This window comes from Xiphophorus hellerii, chromosome 16, assembly GCF_003331165.1.
Source record: "Xiphophorus hellerii strain 12219 chromosome 16, Xiphophorus_hellerii-4.1, whole genome shotgun sequence".
In the NCBI taxonomy this organism is placed as follows: Eukaryota; Metazoa; Chordata; class Actinopteri; order Cyprinodontiformes; family Poeciliidae; genus Xiphophorus; species Xiphophorus hellerii.
Genome location: NC_045687.1, coordinates 22,690,625 through 22,706,273, shown reverse-complemented (window position 1 = coordinate 22,706,273; position 15,649 = coordinate 22,690,625). Strand labels below are relative to the sequence as shown.

The following is a 15,649-nucleotide window of genomic DNA, read 5'->3' as shown; positions in this document are numbered from 1 at the left end:
TATTAATTTAATGCTCTGTTGAAGATTTGATCAGCAGTACCATCACACGCCCTTTTCTGTGACAATAAACCACACAGTTTCTTTCTCTCAGTTATCAGGCTGAATGCCTTCGGTTCATTTCTGGACATATTTTCCATTCTTTTAAACCCCCTCCAACTTTCTTTCCCTTATTTTTTTTCTTCTCTCTCTATCTCTTTATCCTCTCTCTGTATCTCTCTCTCTCTGTCGCCTTCTGCTGTCAGGTTGCTGATTCAGGCGGGCATCGACATCAACAGGCAGACCAAAGCCGGCACTGCCCTTCACGAAGCAGCCCTGTGTGGCAAGACGGAGGTGGTGAGACTCCTGCTGGAGGTAAGCGGAACTACAACACAATCCTTGAAAGAACCACAAAACAGGGACTGTCCTGTCACACTGAAAAAAAAAAAGAAAAGATTTTACTGAAGAAAGATTTCACTTTTATCATTTTTACTACACAACATTACTCTTGAAAAGTGCGGAAATGTCAGTTTGGCATTTTACAGGTTCAGATTTGTATGGAAAAAAACAGAAACAGTCAAAAAAAAATTCCAAACAGCTAAATACTGAAGTAAAGCTGATCTAATGTCCTAATAATCAATAGAAAACATCCCTAGATCACTGTTCATACTGTTGGTTATACTAAGGGAGATGCAGAATATTCTATTCAGATATTTATTTGTACAAAAATAAATATGTGAAAACACAGATACGTAGCAACTAAAAGTGGAATAAAATGCGTAATGTTTTGTGGTTTTGACCCCATAAATGATGACAAGTTTGCGAGCTTTTCCCTGGAAATGTCTGGCATTCTCTTAAAAGGGCAGTATCATTTAAAATTAACTGTTTTTGAGGTTTAAGTCATGCTATAATGCTACCCGAAGTGTTGCCTTGATTCTTTCATGCATGTGTGAAAACTCTTTTAATCTCCCATAGCAACCATTGAGTTGTGCAAAACACCTGAGTGGACGTAGCACTCCTCAGACTAGCCAGCAGCACTTAGCAAACACCTGGTGAAACTCAACTGTGCTCATCATACGAGCCACTAGAAAGAGCAGGAGGTTCTTTCTTTAAAGTCGTATTTGACATATGCAGCATTTTTATAACAACTGCGGTGACATAATTACTTGATTGTGCTATTAAATGACACTATGTGCCTGGAAAACACATAACACTGCCCCTTTTATGCTGCTGCCTTTTTATGAACGCATGTTTAATAAAAAACCCTGCAGCTTCATGTGACACCAGTGAGTCACAGCTATGAGAGAGGTTGTGCTAACGCCAAACGGCCTCCTTGTGACGGTGACGGTTTAGCCCCGAAGGAAAACAGAAGCAGCCGTATGTCGGGATGTCTGCAGCTCCTCCGGCGTGAGAACGCAGCACATTCAGGACCCTGACTCTGAGAGGCTGTGAGACGTTACCCCGCAGCGCCTCGGCACCCACTTCATCTTTGTTCATTCAGTCCATGTTTGATGCCGCAGACCCCAAATAAAATGTCGCTCCTCAGCCTGCAGCTGAAAAATCAGATGCGGTTTGTAATTAAGAGGAGAAGCCGGAGGGGAATGTGGTTATGTTGTGCTGATGTCACTGAGGTGCATCCAGACAGCTGCAGTTATGAGTTCAAAGCACAGGAGACGTTATGCTTTCATTTTTGTTAACACAACTATAGTGCAGTGCGAGAGAAAATATGCTCTGAGTTTATTATTGTGCATTTTGTCTTATAACAGCTGCAAGTATCAATGTGTGTTATCAGGATTTGATCTCATCAACACACATAAGGGCAACATTTTCAAGCCACGTTACTCTGATACTCCCAAATAAAAGAGATAGATAGATAGATAGATAGATAGATAGATAGATAGATAGATAGATAGATAGATAGATAGATAGATAGATAGATAGATAGATAGATAGATAGATAGATAGATAGATACAAACGAAACAAACGTTTATTATATTTTCCATTTACTTGCTTATATGTATAATTTTGCATATGTTGTCAATATTATGTTTTATTAGTTTACATTATTAGTACTATTTGATTTCTTAATAGTTTTTAGATATGTTTTAGAAAAACCCATATAGTGGTGCAAATTAGCTTACACTATAAGCACCATGATTCCGGCGTGGAAGTGCTGTTTTATTCAGTTTCTCTGTGTTATTGTCCATCTGTTCCTATCAAATAAACCTAATGAATAAATAACTAAATGAATAAATATGGAAAAACCCTAACATGTCTTGCTCTGCCCTGCAGAGTGGGATCAACGCAGCTGTTAGAAACACCTACAGCCAGACTGCGCTTGACATCGTTTACCAGTTCACAGCAACGCAAGCCAGCAGGGAGATAAAGCAGCTGCTGAGGGGTGAGACGGACGGAAAAATCAGTCTTCCATAACTGTGCTAAAAGAACTACAAAAACCAACATCTAATTCTCCAATGATAATGTAATTTGTTGTATGTGACCTCCCAGATGCGTCAGCAGCCCTGCAGGTCCGGGCTCTGAAGGATTACTGCAACAACTACGACCTGACCAGCCTCAACATCAAAGCTGGAGACGTCATCACGGTAACGCACGCCATTGTCCAATCCTACAGCCTGCAGCACCAAGGCACTATCTGCGTTTCCGTGACAGACGGGCGCAAAATATTGTTGACGTTCCGCTAATGTCAAGAAAACACAATTGTGGCGTTTAAATTGAATAAGAAATGCAAATAAAAACGCAGGTGAATAAGTTTGTTGACGCGATTAGTCATTAAAATACACACTCCTCCATCATCCTCCTACCACTTCCCGTTGTCTTCTTCGTCGTTTCTGCCTGTAGAAACATCTGGCTGTTGATCACGTGACTCGCAAGATGTGAAAAAAGTGTTTCCATGGCAGTTTTGCGAAATGCACTAATTTCGATACAACCAAAAAACCAGCCACATCCTAAAGTGTTTTATCAACAAACGTGTTTGTTTTTTTTTTTTAAATGGTGTGTTTCTATTAAGCAAGTTAAATGTTTTAATTGGTTGACGTAAACGCATCGACTTATTGCAGCTCACTGAGGATGTTAGAGCTGAGCGGAAGGAGCGGGACCTGAATGTCTTCATAACTGGAATTTCAAAATATTCTTTTAACATTTACCGCAATGCTTGTTGTAATAGAATAATCTAAACATTTCTGAGTTTCAAAAGTCAAAAATATTAGTCCTTTGAAATGCCCACTTTTTTTCAGAAAATTTCTGAGATTAGTCTCTGAATTTCAGAGTATTTTTGGTGAAAATATCCTTTTTTTATTTCTACTATCACCGTACTACGCCGTCGTGAAATCCTGATGTAAACAATAAATTTCGCTGAGAAATTTGCTTGATAGTGAAAAGGTTTGCTGTTTGGGCACTATAACGAGAAATATAATCAGAACGTGAGGCTTTTTAAAGACCCGGAATCTGTTGTAGAAATGGCCTCGTTTGTTGAGAATATCAATAAATGCAAAAGCAGAGATGGCTTCAGCCTCTCCTGTTTACTACAAGCATATTTTACAGGAACATGTGCGCGCTTGTTGCCATCGTTCATAAATATTAATGAGAATTAATTCAGCCTTTGGGTGCCTATTACAGTTGCAATGCAATGAAGCCAAGCTGTGCTTGTGTCTTTCCTCAGGGTCTGGAGGAACAATTAGGCTGCAGTGCTGAATGTCTCCAGGGATGGAGGCAGTTTAATCTGTTTAAAAAACAACTCGGTTACATATTTCTTCACATATTTTAACCTAAAAGCCATTTGTTAACGTTCACCCTTATCAGGTATTGGAGCAACATCCTGATGGACGTTGGAAAGGCTGTATCCATGACAACCGGACGGGAAACGATCGAGTGGGGTACTTCCCATCCACTCTGGTTGAGGTCATCAGCAAGCGCACAGGTGTGTGTGTGGGTGTGTGTGCGTGTGTTTATGCGGATACCTTTGTGGGTGTTGGAGGGTGAAAGGTTTGCTAGACTTATTTTTAGTTGTAAATGTGCTGACAGAATCAGAAGTCGGCCATATGACACGTTTGGGCTGGAAACGGAGACCTACAGTGAGGAGAGGAGAATATCCCAGTGAAACATTTCCTGTCCTTTTTCCAAAACATTAGGCTATATCATGCTTTCCTATCCTTCCTTTTCACATTTAAATCGAGTTGTGGTCTATACAAAGTAGAACTGCAATGCTTTGGTCTGGATTCCTCGTTATTGCAGCTCCATTGCTCTTTTGCTCCTGTTCGACTCGTTTTGGTGTTGGCTCTTTAAATGTAAATGAGGCGCTTCATTACTCCGCCCGCCCTCCAGGTCGCACTCCAACTCATTTGGCCATTTTTGTGGCTTGACAGCAGAAAAAACTATTATCTACCAGAACAGAAACTTTTTATTCCCAAATTGATCAGCAATGAAAGACTTGTCAATCCAGCCAACCCAGAAAATGCTACAATAATGTGAATGAACACGTCTTGTAAACAAGGCCTCAACGTTGTTAGCGGGTTAGCTAACACTAGCTCCAAGACCATGACTGAATGTATGTGGAGGATGTGCTCCCCAAGACAAAAACTGGCTGAAAAAAGAGCCAAACTCTTTATGTAATAATACTGTTCAAGAATGGTTATGTTCTCAAGGAGCTAAGAGCTAGCACACAGCGCTAACATAAGCAGAAGGCACAATGGTACTGCTAGCGAAACATTGGCCAAGACATCATATCAACACACAACAAATTAACATGTCATATGAAGTTTATTGTCATTTTCATGTTATTTGCAGCTTCCTGCTGTGTTGTCTCCGTTGTTTCACAAAGGAACGGACCTTCAGTCAGACAAAGGTTTTCAGCAAATCCTTCTTGATACTGGCAGAAGTTGCTGAGGCACTTGTCCTTGAACAAAGAGGACTTTCCCCACTGACGTGGGAACATTTCCCAAAAAATATCTATATTATCCAGGCACTTCTAAGAGGTTCTGATGCTGAGGGACAGCGTAATGAACTCTGTGGGTTAATACACCCAAAACCAAAGATTTTAACTTTTTAACTTCTAACTTCGGCATCCTTGAAGTTGGACTAAAACATTTCTGTGAGAAATACAATGCTGGATTCACAAAATTGGTTAACTGGAAGTCGATGGGTCCATTGAGCAGTTCTGCAGCAAACACTGTGACGTCATTGTGGAAAAAACACAATAAGGAACAGAGAAAATGCATTGGCTTGAAAAGTAAGACATAAAGTCAATATAAAGACATCTACACACCACCGGGAGAGAATAAATTTAACTTTTCTGCACACTAAAAAAACAAATTTAGGACAATAACGTTTTTTCTAACTATACCGTACACTGTATATTGTTGGCCTCCGTGATAAAATAAACTACCCTTTTATTGCACCATAATCTTACTCTGAACCACTGTTTTCCATTGGGTCAGCCTGCTTCTTTAACATTATGCAAAGTAGGGGAGTAATAGAGAGAGAGAGAGATCTGTGACCCTCCATTGGTCCAGATTCAGCTCAGCCCTCAGGGTCTCTAAAGGGTGTGGGCCTGGGGACTGATGGCCATAGACAAAGGTTGATCTTGTGTTTGATGAATCATGTCTAACCTGTTGTGCATCGTTGAGGTTTTATGTTTTTGGATTCTTTTAAAATCATTTGGATGAACTGAAATTAAAAGTTGGATTTTACTGACATTTTTTAAGTGTTACCACTATGGTAAGAAGGTTAGGGTGAGTTTATGTTAAGTCTTTTAGCTTATTTACCAGGGCTGCCAATAAATATATAAAACTTGTGATCAAAATAATTGCTTGGATTTGGAATTGCTCTGGCCTTCATCTTTGGACCTAAATGTATACACCAAAATGTTTGAAAATATTATAATAGTTTCTAATATTATAAGACATGTTGTTGTAAAAAAAAAAAAAAAAAGAAAAAAAGGCATCACCTCCTCTGAAACAGTCCCGGTTTCACACAATTTCCACTCAACACAAGGTGGAGTGAATGTACGTGGAACTGCAGAAGACGTGAACCTCGAACATCAACCAAACTCTCTGTCAAGTATAAAAACTATTTATACTATTTACAATAAGCACAAAAGGCAGCAACACACATCAGTCACCATTTCAGTGGTTTAATGGGAAAACAGAATTCAGAAAGCGTCACTGCTCCAAATACCTCTGAAATAAAGCGGATAAGTGGAAACAGAACATTTTGTATTCCTTTTTGAAGGAACTTCTGGTGAAAGCTCCATGTTTGACTCGCATAAAAACAACCATCGTCATGTTTGTGGAAGCTTAATTCCCATCATATCAAACTGTTATTTTGAATTTTTGATAGGTTGCATATTAAACATCCATGCTGTCTAGCATCTTAGCACCGCCCTTCATCTTCTACGAATGAGCTCCTTCTCGGTGACTTCCGCCAAGCGCATTCAGATCCATCTTGCCGTCCAGGTTGGACTTAGAGGTCGTTCGTCCACTGAGATGTTTTTAAGCTTTTATAGGTTTGTCCGTGTGTTCTGCTGTGTTTGTCTCAGCCTGTATATCTGTGGTTGTGACCTTTTCACTCACCGTTTGCCGCGACGTTCTCCCTCCTGGCAACGTCCGTCTCTCCTGCTTCTTGATTTTCCACTGACTGTGATTCCGCACGAGACATTTCTAAATCAGTTAACCAATAAGTGATAGCAACGTGAAAACATTGGCTGAGTATAACTGATATGCTAAATGTAGTGAAGGAAGGATGTAGTTGGCTTTGCTCAGTTCATGGAATGGTTTTAGCAGTTTGCTAAAACACTGACTGACCTCTGCAGTTTTCTAATGATAGATTAATTGTGGCATAAAAGTATATATGCAGAATATTTTTTTAAATAAAATTATGTTTAAAAAATGGTTGGCAATTAGAGCTGGACAGTTTCTTGTCTCCAGTTTTCAAAAGCTTTGACTTACCAAATCAAATTTGTCTTTATGAATAAACTTAAACATCATTTTATTTTGTCTTCTTGCCACAAGTGGTTATCTATTATTTATGTTAATATTCCAGGAAACTTTAAGCTGCGAAACAAGGTTTTGCTTTTATTTTGAAGCTAAAACAAACATTTGGAATTTTGTTTAGCTTCTGATGTTAGCAAAGGCACCGTTAGTGTAGCTAGCAGTGCTAACTGTATGTTTGCTACAGACGTTTTGCTCCTCTACAAGTCAGTCTTTTAATATCTCATTTGAAATGGCTTTATGCTTGTCTTTTTGTCCTCAGGCATTATTTTAAATAACTTAATGGTACTGGAAATAGCAGGCATTAAGTCATGAAAATAGCCAACATTAAGCCTGCCATCAGTTTTTCTGCACATCTTTCCTTATATTTATTTTTCATCAAATGACAATCTGCATAACCATCCTGTTGCTTTCCCAGATGCATTTGAAGAAAATGCATTTGTCTGCTTTCACTTATTTCGCTGTTTTCTAAAATATGGGGCTAAGCTTTACTGGCTCAATGAAGCAACAGTCTTTCCATGCTAAAGACTTTGGTACTTTGTCTGGCATCTGAAGTAAACTTCTTTACTTTCTTTTGAAATTGGGGAAGTTATTTTGAATGTTGTCATTTCCAGTGCGATGCAAAAAAACATACATTAAAAAAGTTGATGGAAACACGGCTTATTATTTAGTAGTTTTGTCCTACATTTGCGTGTAGCAGGATGGTTATTCGGCATCTCGATACAAATATTGCAGTTACACAAACGTATAACCTGTTTTATGAGACGCACCGTCACACATCCCAACTGTTAGATTGAGGCCATTTTGCTTTTCTCCACACATTAAGACTGAATATTTAGACATTTTTTTTACAATTTCCAAATGTTTTAACGAAGGTGTTGATGAAGCTCTATGCACCAAGAAATCATTATGCTTATTATAAGTTTATAACATCTTTATAGAGATTTAGATTTGTAGTGATTTAAATATTGTTCTGCTATAGCAAATGTGCTACCATGTAAAGACATGAGAGTAGACTCCTCATTTTGTGGTGATGTCACTCACCCCCACCTTAAACTCTGCACCTCTTCATACTATACATTGCCCCCATCGCCCATGTTTGTTCTTCCTCCTATTCTCCATCCCTGTGATTTTTTTTCTCCATCAGTTGCCTGCTTCACCTCCCTTCTTCTCTCGGTTTGATTTCTAACCTCAGTCTTTGTTTTTTAATTTCTATTATTCCCTCCTCTTTTTTTCTTACATGTAATTCTCTGTTTTGTCGTTCGTCTGTGACGGTGGTTCACTGTTGGCTGGTTGTGTGTGTGTGTGTGGGTGTGTGTGTGCGTGTGTGTGTGTGTTTCCGTGCTTCGTCACGGTGGGTGTTGTCTAGGTTTGGCCAGCACAGTCATTTGTACTCAACAATTTCAAAAGATACCGCTGGTTCCCCCGGCGACGGTTGCCCCTGCCAACGCGGTAGTCAACGGCAACGACACCACGTTCCATCAGATCCATATCCTGCCTCCACCGCCTCCTCCTCCACCACATTCCCATCAGCCACTGCTTCCACTTTTCACTTCCTTTGGGTATAACAGGTCGCCCGTGACAACCCCACAGGGAGACACACCCACTGCCCCAGGTATACACCCACTTTTCATTATTATTATTATTATTATTATTATTATTATTATTATTATTATTATTATTATTATTATTATTATGTGTTACTGATGAAGCTTTAATGGATGCTTTCCTCTCATGTTTTCTACAAACTTGTGTCATGTTGAAACTGAAATATCTCAATTGATCATTTCGAATTCCAATCAGCGTTTTAATGGATTTTCTGAGAAGGCAGCCATTAAACCTTTCTGTTATAGATCATTATTTATCTAATTTTCTATGTTTGTCATGCTGTTTAACTTTTGTTCTTTACGGTTATCATCTCCATTATTTAAAGACGAGCCGTTCTTAGTGTATATAGTCCATTACATCCCATTTGAAAGCATGCAATTAAAGTGCAATTTTGATACTTTAGGTGGGAATAATGAGAATAAGGAGTTTTGTTGTTTTCATTAAACTCTGACGTGGAGGTACACATCCTCTGGTAGTCTTGGTTTTTGTCCACCAATCAGCAGTTCCAGCGCTAAATCAGAGCAGTTCTTTCTGCTGCTGTTGAGCTGATGGAGAACATCTCTGCCATCACTAAACTTTCCATTTTATAAGCAAATGTATTCATTTTATTATACATTCAGAAACAAGTGTTGACCAATGAGCCGAACATGTCTTGCTAAAGATTTGAATTATTTGTAGATTCTGATTATGTCAGGCACAAAAATTAAAAAAAAGAAGATGATATGGGCATTTGAATGTTTGCTCTTGGCAAACTAGGTTAGTGGCCTCAAAGTTTAAGAAACTGTAATAATGACTGAGCCCGTAGCCCCGCCCTGCTCCGCTCCTAACAATCACATATCCCAGGTTTGTTCTTGGCTCGGACCGCTTAATTAAAACATGATGAAAATTAAAACTTGATAAAAATGCAGGCCACACTTTTCAGATTTTTAGTAGTAATAATTTATTTTTTTTCCACTTCACAATTACCGTAGTTGGTACTTTCTCTTAGACTATCAAATGAAATTACAATAAAATCCATTGAGATTCCTGTTTGTAATGTAATAATGGCTGTGGATCACAATGGTGAATCAGTCCATAGCTGGGTTAAAAGGTGACTGTAGCGCCATCTTTGGTCTAGCACTGGAACTGTTTTGGTGAAAAACCCGTACCCGTCACATCCTGGCTCGTCTTTTTGGTGCCAAACACGTCAAGGTCAGAACTAATTTTACAAAAATGAACTCTGTAAACATTTCCAGTGAAAGATTACATGATCACTTCAAAGAGTCAATAATTTGCCTTCTGCAATTCATGTTGCATTATCTTAACATAAATTAGAGTCCATCACAAACCATTTATTTGGCTTGTTTATTATTATTTTTCGCCACTTGGATTATTATTAACTATCATTATGATTAGAAACAGGGAGGATATTTTACCAGTTTCCCTGAGTTTGCTTGTGATTCATTTGAATGTCTGGATTTCCTTTATTTTTATTTAAGTTTTTAATATTTTTTCCTCTTTTTTTCCCTGCTTACCACCACTTTTACACACAACTTTATCCTGACCAGACAATGTTTTCTGTTCTGTCCTCGTCTTGTGTTGTCGTCACGCTGGATCAGACTAACACTTCTACCCACCTTAACTCTGCACCCATAATATGTGTGTTTGTGTGTGTGTATGTGTATACATGTGTGTGTTTGTTGCAGTTATGATGAGTCTGCCACAGTATAAAACCATTACCCTGTAATATCCATATTAGACGATACCAGCACACTTGGCCATAAAAAAGAAGAAAAAAAGACTGTTTCCATTAAAAAAGATCATTTCTTTAGGTTTTTGTGTTTTATATGCTTTCGTGACTTATTATTAACAAAATATTAATTTTTGTAGACTCGCAAGTGCAAATTACCTCAACGAAAACCCGCTGCAGCACTGCAAAAATTAACAGTTGCAAAGGTGTAAAGTTTCACATGTTGTGTAAAACATTGCTTTAAAAGTGTCACCTATGATTTTCAGGTAAGGAATTGACATCCTATAACCGCCTCTGTTGCCTGGTTACCATTTTGTCACCTCCAAGAGCAAAAAAAAAAACAAGAAAAAATTGAGAACAAGCGGCTTCGTCTTATTTTCATTCAAAAGCGACGTTTGGCTCGTGATTCAGGTGGAAGCGATGCTTTTCCGAGGTCGCTTGGAGGAACGCAAAATGACCACAAGAAGGAGCTGTGTGATCACATGAAAGGAAATCAGACTTTATGATGTGTGTGTTTCCCGGGAGCGCTATTGGTTGCACATATAAACCATTATTAAGCCCTTAATAAAGCGGCCATAATGGTTTATAGCACTCTCCAAATGCACTACAGCCCCATTCTTACAAGCAACAACATATATAATCACACACCAATGGATGCATTATATATGTATGTGTATGTACATTTTTTGGCATATATGTGTATATACACAGGTATTATTTGTGTAAAGAATTGATGTATGCACAAGGAGTATATAAATGTTTTCATATATTTATATATATCTGCTGTCCTTTTTTTATGTGTGTGGGAGAGAGGAGGAGGGAGTGAGAATGTGTGAGGATGAAGATGTGCTGCAGAGGTAGATTTGAAACCTGCTGTATCTGCTATGTTCATTATGTCCGCACTAATTAGGGATCGGAAATCGTTGCTGTTTACTTCCTAAACATATTCTGGGAATTCAGAAGGATCAGACACGTTCGTCCCTTTCATGTTTTCAGACAACTCTGACGGATTACGGCACGCCTCACGATGAAATTGTTTGTCTCACATGAGGGTATAAACAGCTGCTAAGTAAATGTGCTAACGAAGAGACCGGCGAGCTGCGACAGTTGGCCCTTAGTGGCGTTCTTTTTTAGGTATCTTTACAACACAAAGTGGGAACATACAGTGCCTTGTAAAATGATAAGCTGGGACTTCACAAACGTGTCATTTAAGGAGGAATTGTGAACGGAAAGAGCTCAAAGAAAATCAGACAAAATTCTGTTTGACATTTGCCAGAAACCATATCAGGGATAGAGAGCGTAAGGCTTATCTTGTCAGATGAGATTAAAGCTGATTTTTTTCAGCCTAAACAGAATTTAAAAAAAATTTAATTTGTATTCATATCAATTTGTATTGGAATGTCCCAGTCAAAGTCCAAGTAAATCCAATGAAAAATCAATAGAAGGACTTGAAAACTGACATGCGTTAGTATGCCCAGTGGAAACCATCCTGGCACTATCGCAGGAGCTAACAGTGTTCCTTAAATATGCTCTCAGTGCTACAGCCAATCACTGCCAAGGAAAATAAATGATGCTCTTTGATTGGCTGCTTTTCAAACTCCAGCCGGTAGCGCATCAAGTAGTATTGTTGCCAGATATTTCAGCTTCCCAAGCTGCAGTTCCTTTTTAATATTTTAGATACAAAAAAAAAAGTCTATGAAAAGATGAATTTTCCGTAAATAATTTGATGTTATGTTTCACAGAAAAATCTGCAAATACTGAACTGGGAATAGGCAGGAGTCCACTGTATATTAAAACTTTTGTAAGGCACTTTAAAAAAAAATGAAATAGACTGTTACAGTAAATAACGGAGTTCTAAGAAAAATAATCCACTTTTTTTGGCCCAACACAAGCATCAGTCTCTAAGGAAAATGATTGATAACTGTAGCTATAACTGCACTGATGTAATGAGATCAGGTATTTTCCTAAAGACCAGTTGATGGGAGATCTGTGTCCAGTTTCTGATCGTCACCTTTACCCTACCAGTTAGCCAGTTCCGAATTTTCTTTAAAAACTGTAATTATAAGTATTCATGATATTTCCCTCCTGTTGTAAGTATTCTTTGATCCTTTATATGAGGAACGACTGTCTTTACCATTCAATACTGACCGTTAGCACAATTAGCACAGGAATGATGAAGAAAATCTAGATCCATACCTTAACTGTGAGATTTCCAAACACCTTCCAACATTTCTAAATCCAGTATTTTCCATGTCAGAAAGAGATTCAAGGTTCCATACAATATAGCAAAGCAACATTGCTACAATAAGGCCAACCTTCGTATTATCAGCTGAAGCTAATTCCAGATCATTCCGCTCCCCGGCCCCAAAGTGGGTACAAATTAACGTCAAGTGGCTACTTTTGGTACCATAAAAACTTGGATTTATATCAACCAAAGCTTCAAAAATAAGAAATGGTAAATTAGCTAAATGACCGACCACCTCTTAAGGTTTAGCTCAACGTTGTAGCAACATGAAACAACAGCCGACATGCGACTGTAGAAAACACAGTTAGCTAGCACTTTGGTGTCATATTTTCCAGTTTTTGACCAGTCCAGCAATAGCCACCAAAAACAGAATCCTTCCGACTGTCGGTTCAGATACCAATGACACATTTTTACTTTAATCTGTTTTAATTAGTAGATACTGAAAACACAAGTCAAGCTAACATTTGAACTAATGAAGATAAATAGGTTGTTCATACCTAAACCTTGTGCTACTCTCCTCAAAGTATGACAATGACAATAATTGACATTATTTGTCATTTATGACAAATTAGGGATATACTAAGATAAAAGTAACATAATAAAGTTATAAAATTATGAAAGTAAAGTTATAATATCACGAAAACAAAAATAAAGTTGTACTAGAGTAGTTGAAATAATACAACAGTACAGTCATATTTCAGGAACATAGTCATAATATTATTCAAATTCAGAAATACTTTATTCATCCCAAAGGGAAATTAAATATTGTTGTAGCTCATGAATTCATATTCTTCAAAGAGTTATTGAGGAATTATTAGTTATTAATATAATATTAGTTATAGATATAAGAATAATGTCATAATATTACGAGAATAGCGTTGGAAAAAATACATGAATAAATTCATGTTTTAAGAATGAAGTCATAATATTATGAGAATAAAGTCATACAACTTAATTCTTGTAATACTATTTAAATATCTAGTAATACTACTACTTAGCATTACAAGAATAGTTGTACAAAAATAAAGTTGAAATAGTACAAGAATAAACTCATGTTTCAAGAATAAAGTACTAATAATGTGAGAATAAAGTCATAATATTACGAGAATAAAATTGTAATATTATAACTTCACATAATAATATGATTTTATTCTTATATTTTTTTTTTTTCCCACTTTCTCCGTCAGGCTCAAATTACCCACCCGCCCCAATAAGACAAAACCTTGAATGTAAAAAGTCTCGGTTGCTGCCGCTGTAAAGAGCTCGTCTCTCTTTGGAAGTCAGCCGCTCCCTGTGCCACTTTAGGGTCGGTTAGCGGTTAACGGTGGTGTTCTGTGTTGAAGGTTGTCGAGGCTCAGAGGCAAGTCCTCAAAGTTCTCCCACTCCATCCAGCGGGCCCCATGGAGGCTCCAACGAAGAGATCTGGGTTCTGCGCAAGCCCGTGGCAGGTAAATTAAGCCGCGTTGCGCTGAGCCCTCAACCTCTGACTCCTAAAAAGTCTGAACAGGGCCAAACAGTATCTGACGTCTGTTGGTGAAAAACCCTTCCTGCCCAACTGTCCCCACTGTTTGAGCCATCAGAGGATGGTGCTTGAAGGCATTCAGATACTTTTTGACCTGCTCCTGACAGTTCCCCCCTCCCATGTCCTGCTTATCCCTCCATCTGAAGCCTAGCTGAGCTCAGTAGCCGTATGTGTAGGCTGCAGGCATTTGCATCGGTCTACAGTCTGTGTAGAGAGCGAAAGATGAATAGAAGGAATAGTGTGCGTGTTTTTGATGAGCGTGCAAGCAAGAGGCATGTCTTTTTTCCCACTTTTGTGTTGGTCACTCAGTCATCTGTCGGCCTTGTCTGTCCGTCCTGTCCATCCAACCACACGCTGTCCAGTGCATTTCAACGGAGAGTCACACCACGAACACAGCGGCGCCGGATATCATTTAAACCTTTCTCTGTGTGTGTGTGTGTGCGTGCGCGTGTGTGTCTGCTTTATGTGTTGGACGATATCTACACGCAACGACTGGGCAATTGCATGGGTGCGTGATTGATTGCACACGTATGTTGGGGTGCACGCGCGTGTGTGTGTGTGTTTCAGGTGGAGATCGCAGCAGCGTGGGGAGTTCTGGGAGCGTGACCAGTGTGAGGTCTTCAGGTAGCGGTCAGAGCGCCACCAACGCCGCGCACATCCTCCACGCGCAGGCCGAGGGCGTGAAGGTTCGGCACACACACACCATAACACACATCTGACGCCACAGTTACAGCTACAGTGTCTTAACTTTTATAAAGATTTTTTTTTTCATATTTGCTAAAACGATCATCATGTTTTAGCAACAGTATAATACAACATAGATAAGCTGCTACGTTTTGCTGTTTCACCGCAAAATAGTCTGCCATGAATGCTAAGGCTAGTTAGCATACCTTTAGTAGTATCGTTGGATGACGGCAGATAAACAGTTTCCCTGGAACGGTAAGTTGTTTCTCCGACATTATCTCATTGAGCAGCAAGTGCATGAGGTTGATTGACAACGCTAAGACCCGCCTTCTGGCTCTGATTGGTAGTTTTTGGTCGGGAGCGGTGCATTTATTCAGATGGCACTAGTAGCTGAGGAAAGAGGTGGAATCTTTTCTCATATTTTCTGTCTCATATTATACTATCAATATATGGTGACAGTGTCAACAAATGTGGAAAAAATTGATTTTTGGAAAAGTTACATATTTCACCTTTAATTCTTTAAAGTAGCAGTTTAATTATTTATGTTAGCAAATTTGTAATTTGTCCCAAAAATGCGCACCAAATAATTGAGCAGCATGAAAAAGCAATTGTGTTAAGGTTGCAAGTAAAGAAACATGTATTTGTTTTTTGTAAATAGTACATAGAATCCAGTTGCACTGCACCACAATTTTTCTAGGAGGCACTTGTTAGCAGATTTCACTCCCTTCCTTTTTCAGAAAATAATTTCTTTCATATATTACTTCCTTCACATATACCATTGGTAACTTAATCTCTTGCTGATTTTGTGACCGTAAGGGACTCGTAAATACCAGCAGAGTGATATTAAAGCATCAACCTGAGATATACTGTATCTTCAACA

The 15,649-nt window shown here is 38.6% G+C and overlaps 1 protein-coding gene across 6 annotated transcripts in view; it reads left to right on the top strand.

The window, feature by feature from the left end:
• The window catches only part of caskin1 (CASK interacting protein 1), a 104,986-nt gene that overhangs the window by 70,181 nt on the left and 19,156 nt on the right, over window positions 1-15,649 (top strand). For 3 of the 6 annotated variants that reach the window (XM_032588279.1, XM_032588276.1, XM_032588277.1), the window contains exons 7-13: window positions 243-351; window positions 2,270-2,378; window positions 2,486-2,580; window positions 3,797-3,914; window positions 8,351-8,596; window positions 13,907-14,011; window positions 14,653-14,771. In XM_032588279.1, coding sequence (XP_032444170.1) covers window positions 243-351; window positions 2,270-2,378; window positions 2,486-2,580; window positions 3,797-3,914; window positions 8,351-8,596; window positions 13,907-14,011; window positions 14,653-14,771 — 901 coding nt within the window. The remainder of the gene's footprint in view (window positions 1-242; window positions 352-2,269; window positions 2,379-2,485; window positions 2,581-3,796; window positions 3,915-8,350; window positions 8,597-13,906; window positions 14,012-14,652; window positions 14,772-15,649) is intronic. The other 3 variants (XM_032588278.1, XM_032588280.1, XM_032588281.1) reach the window with 3 other exon arrangements.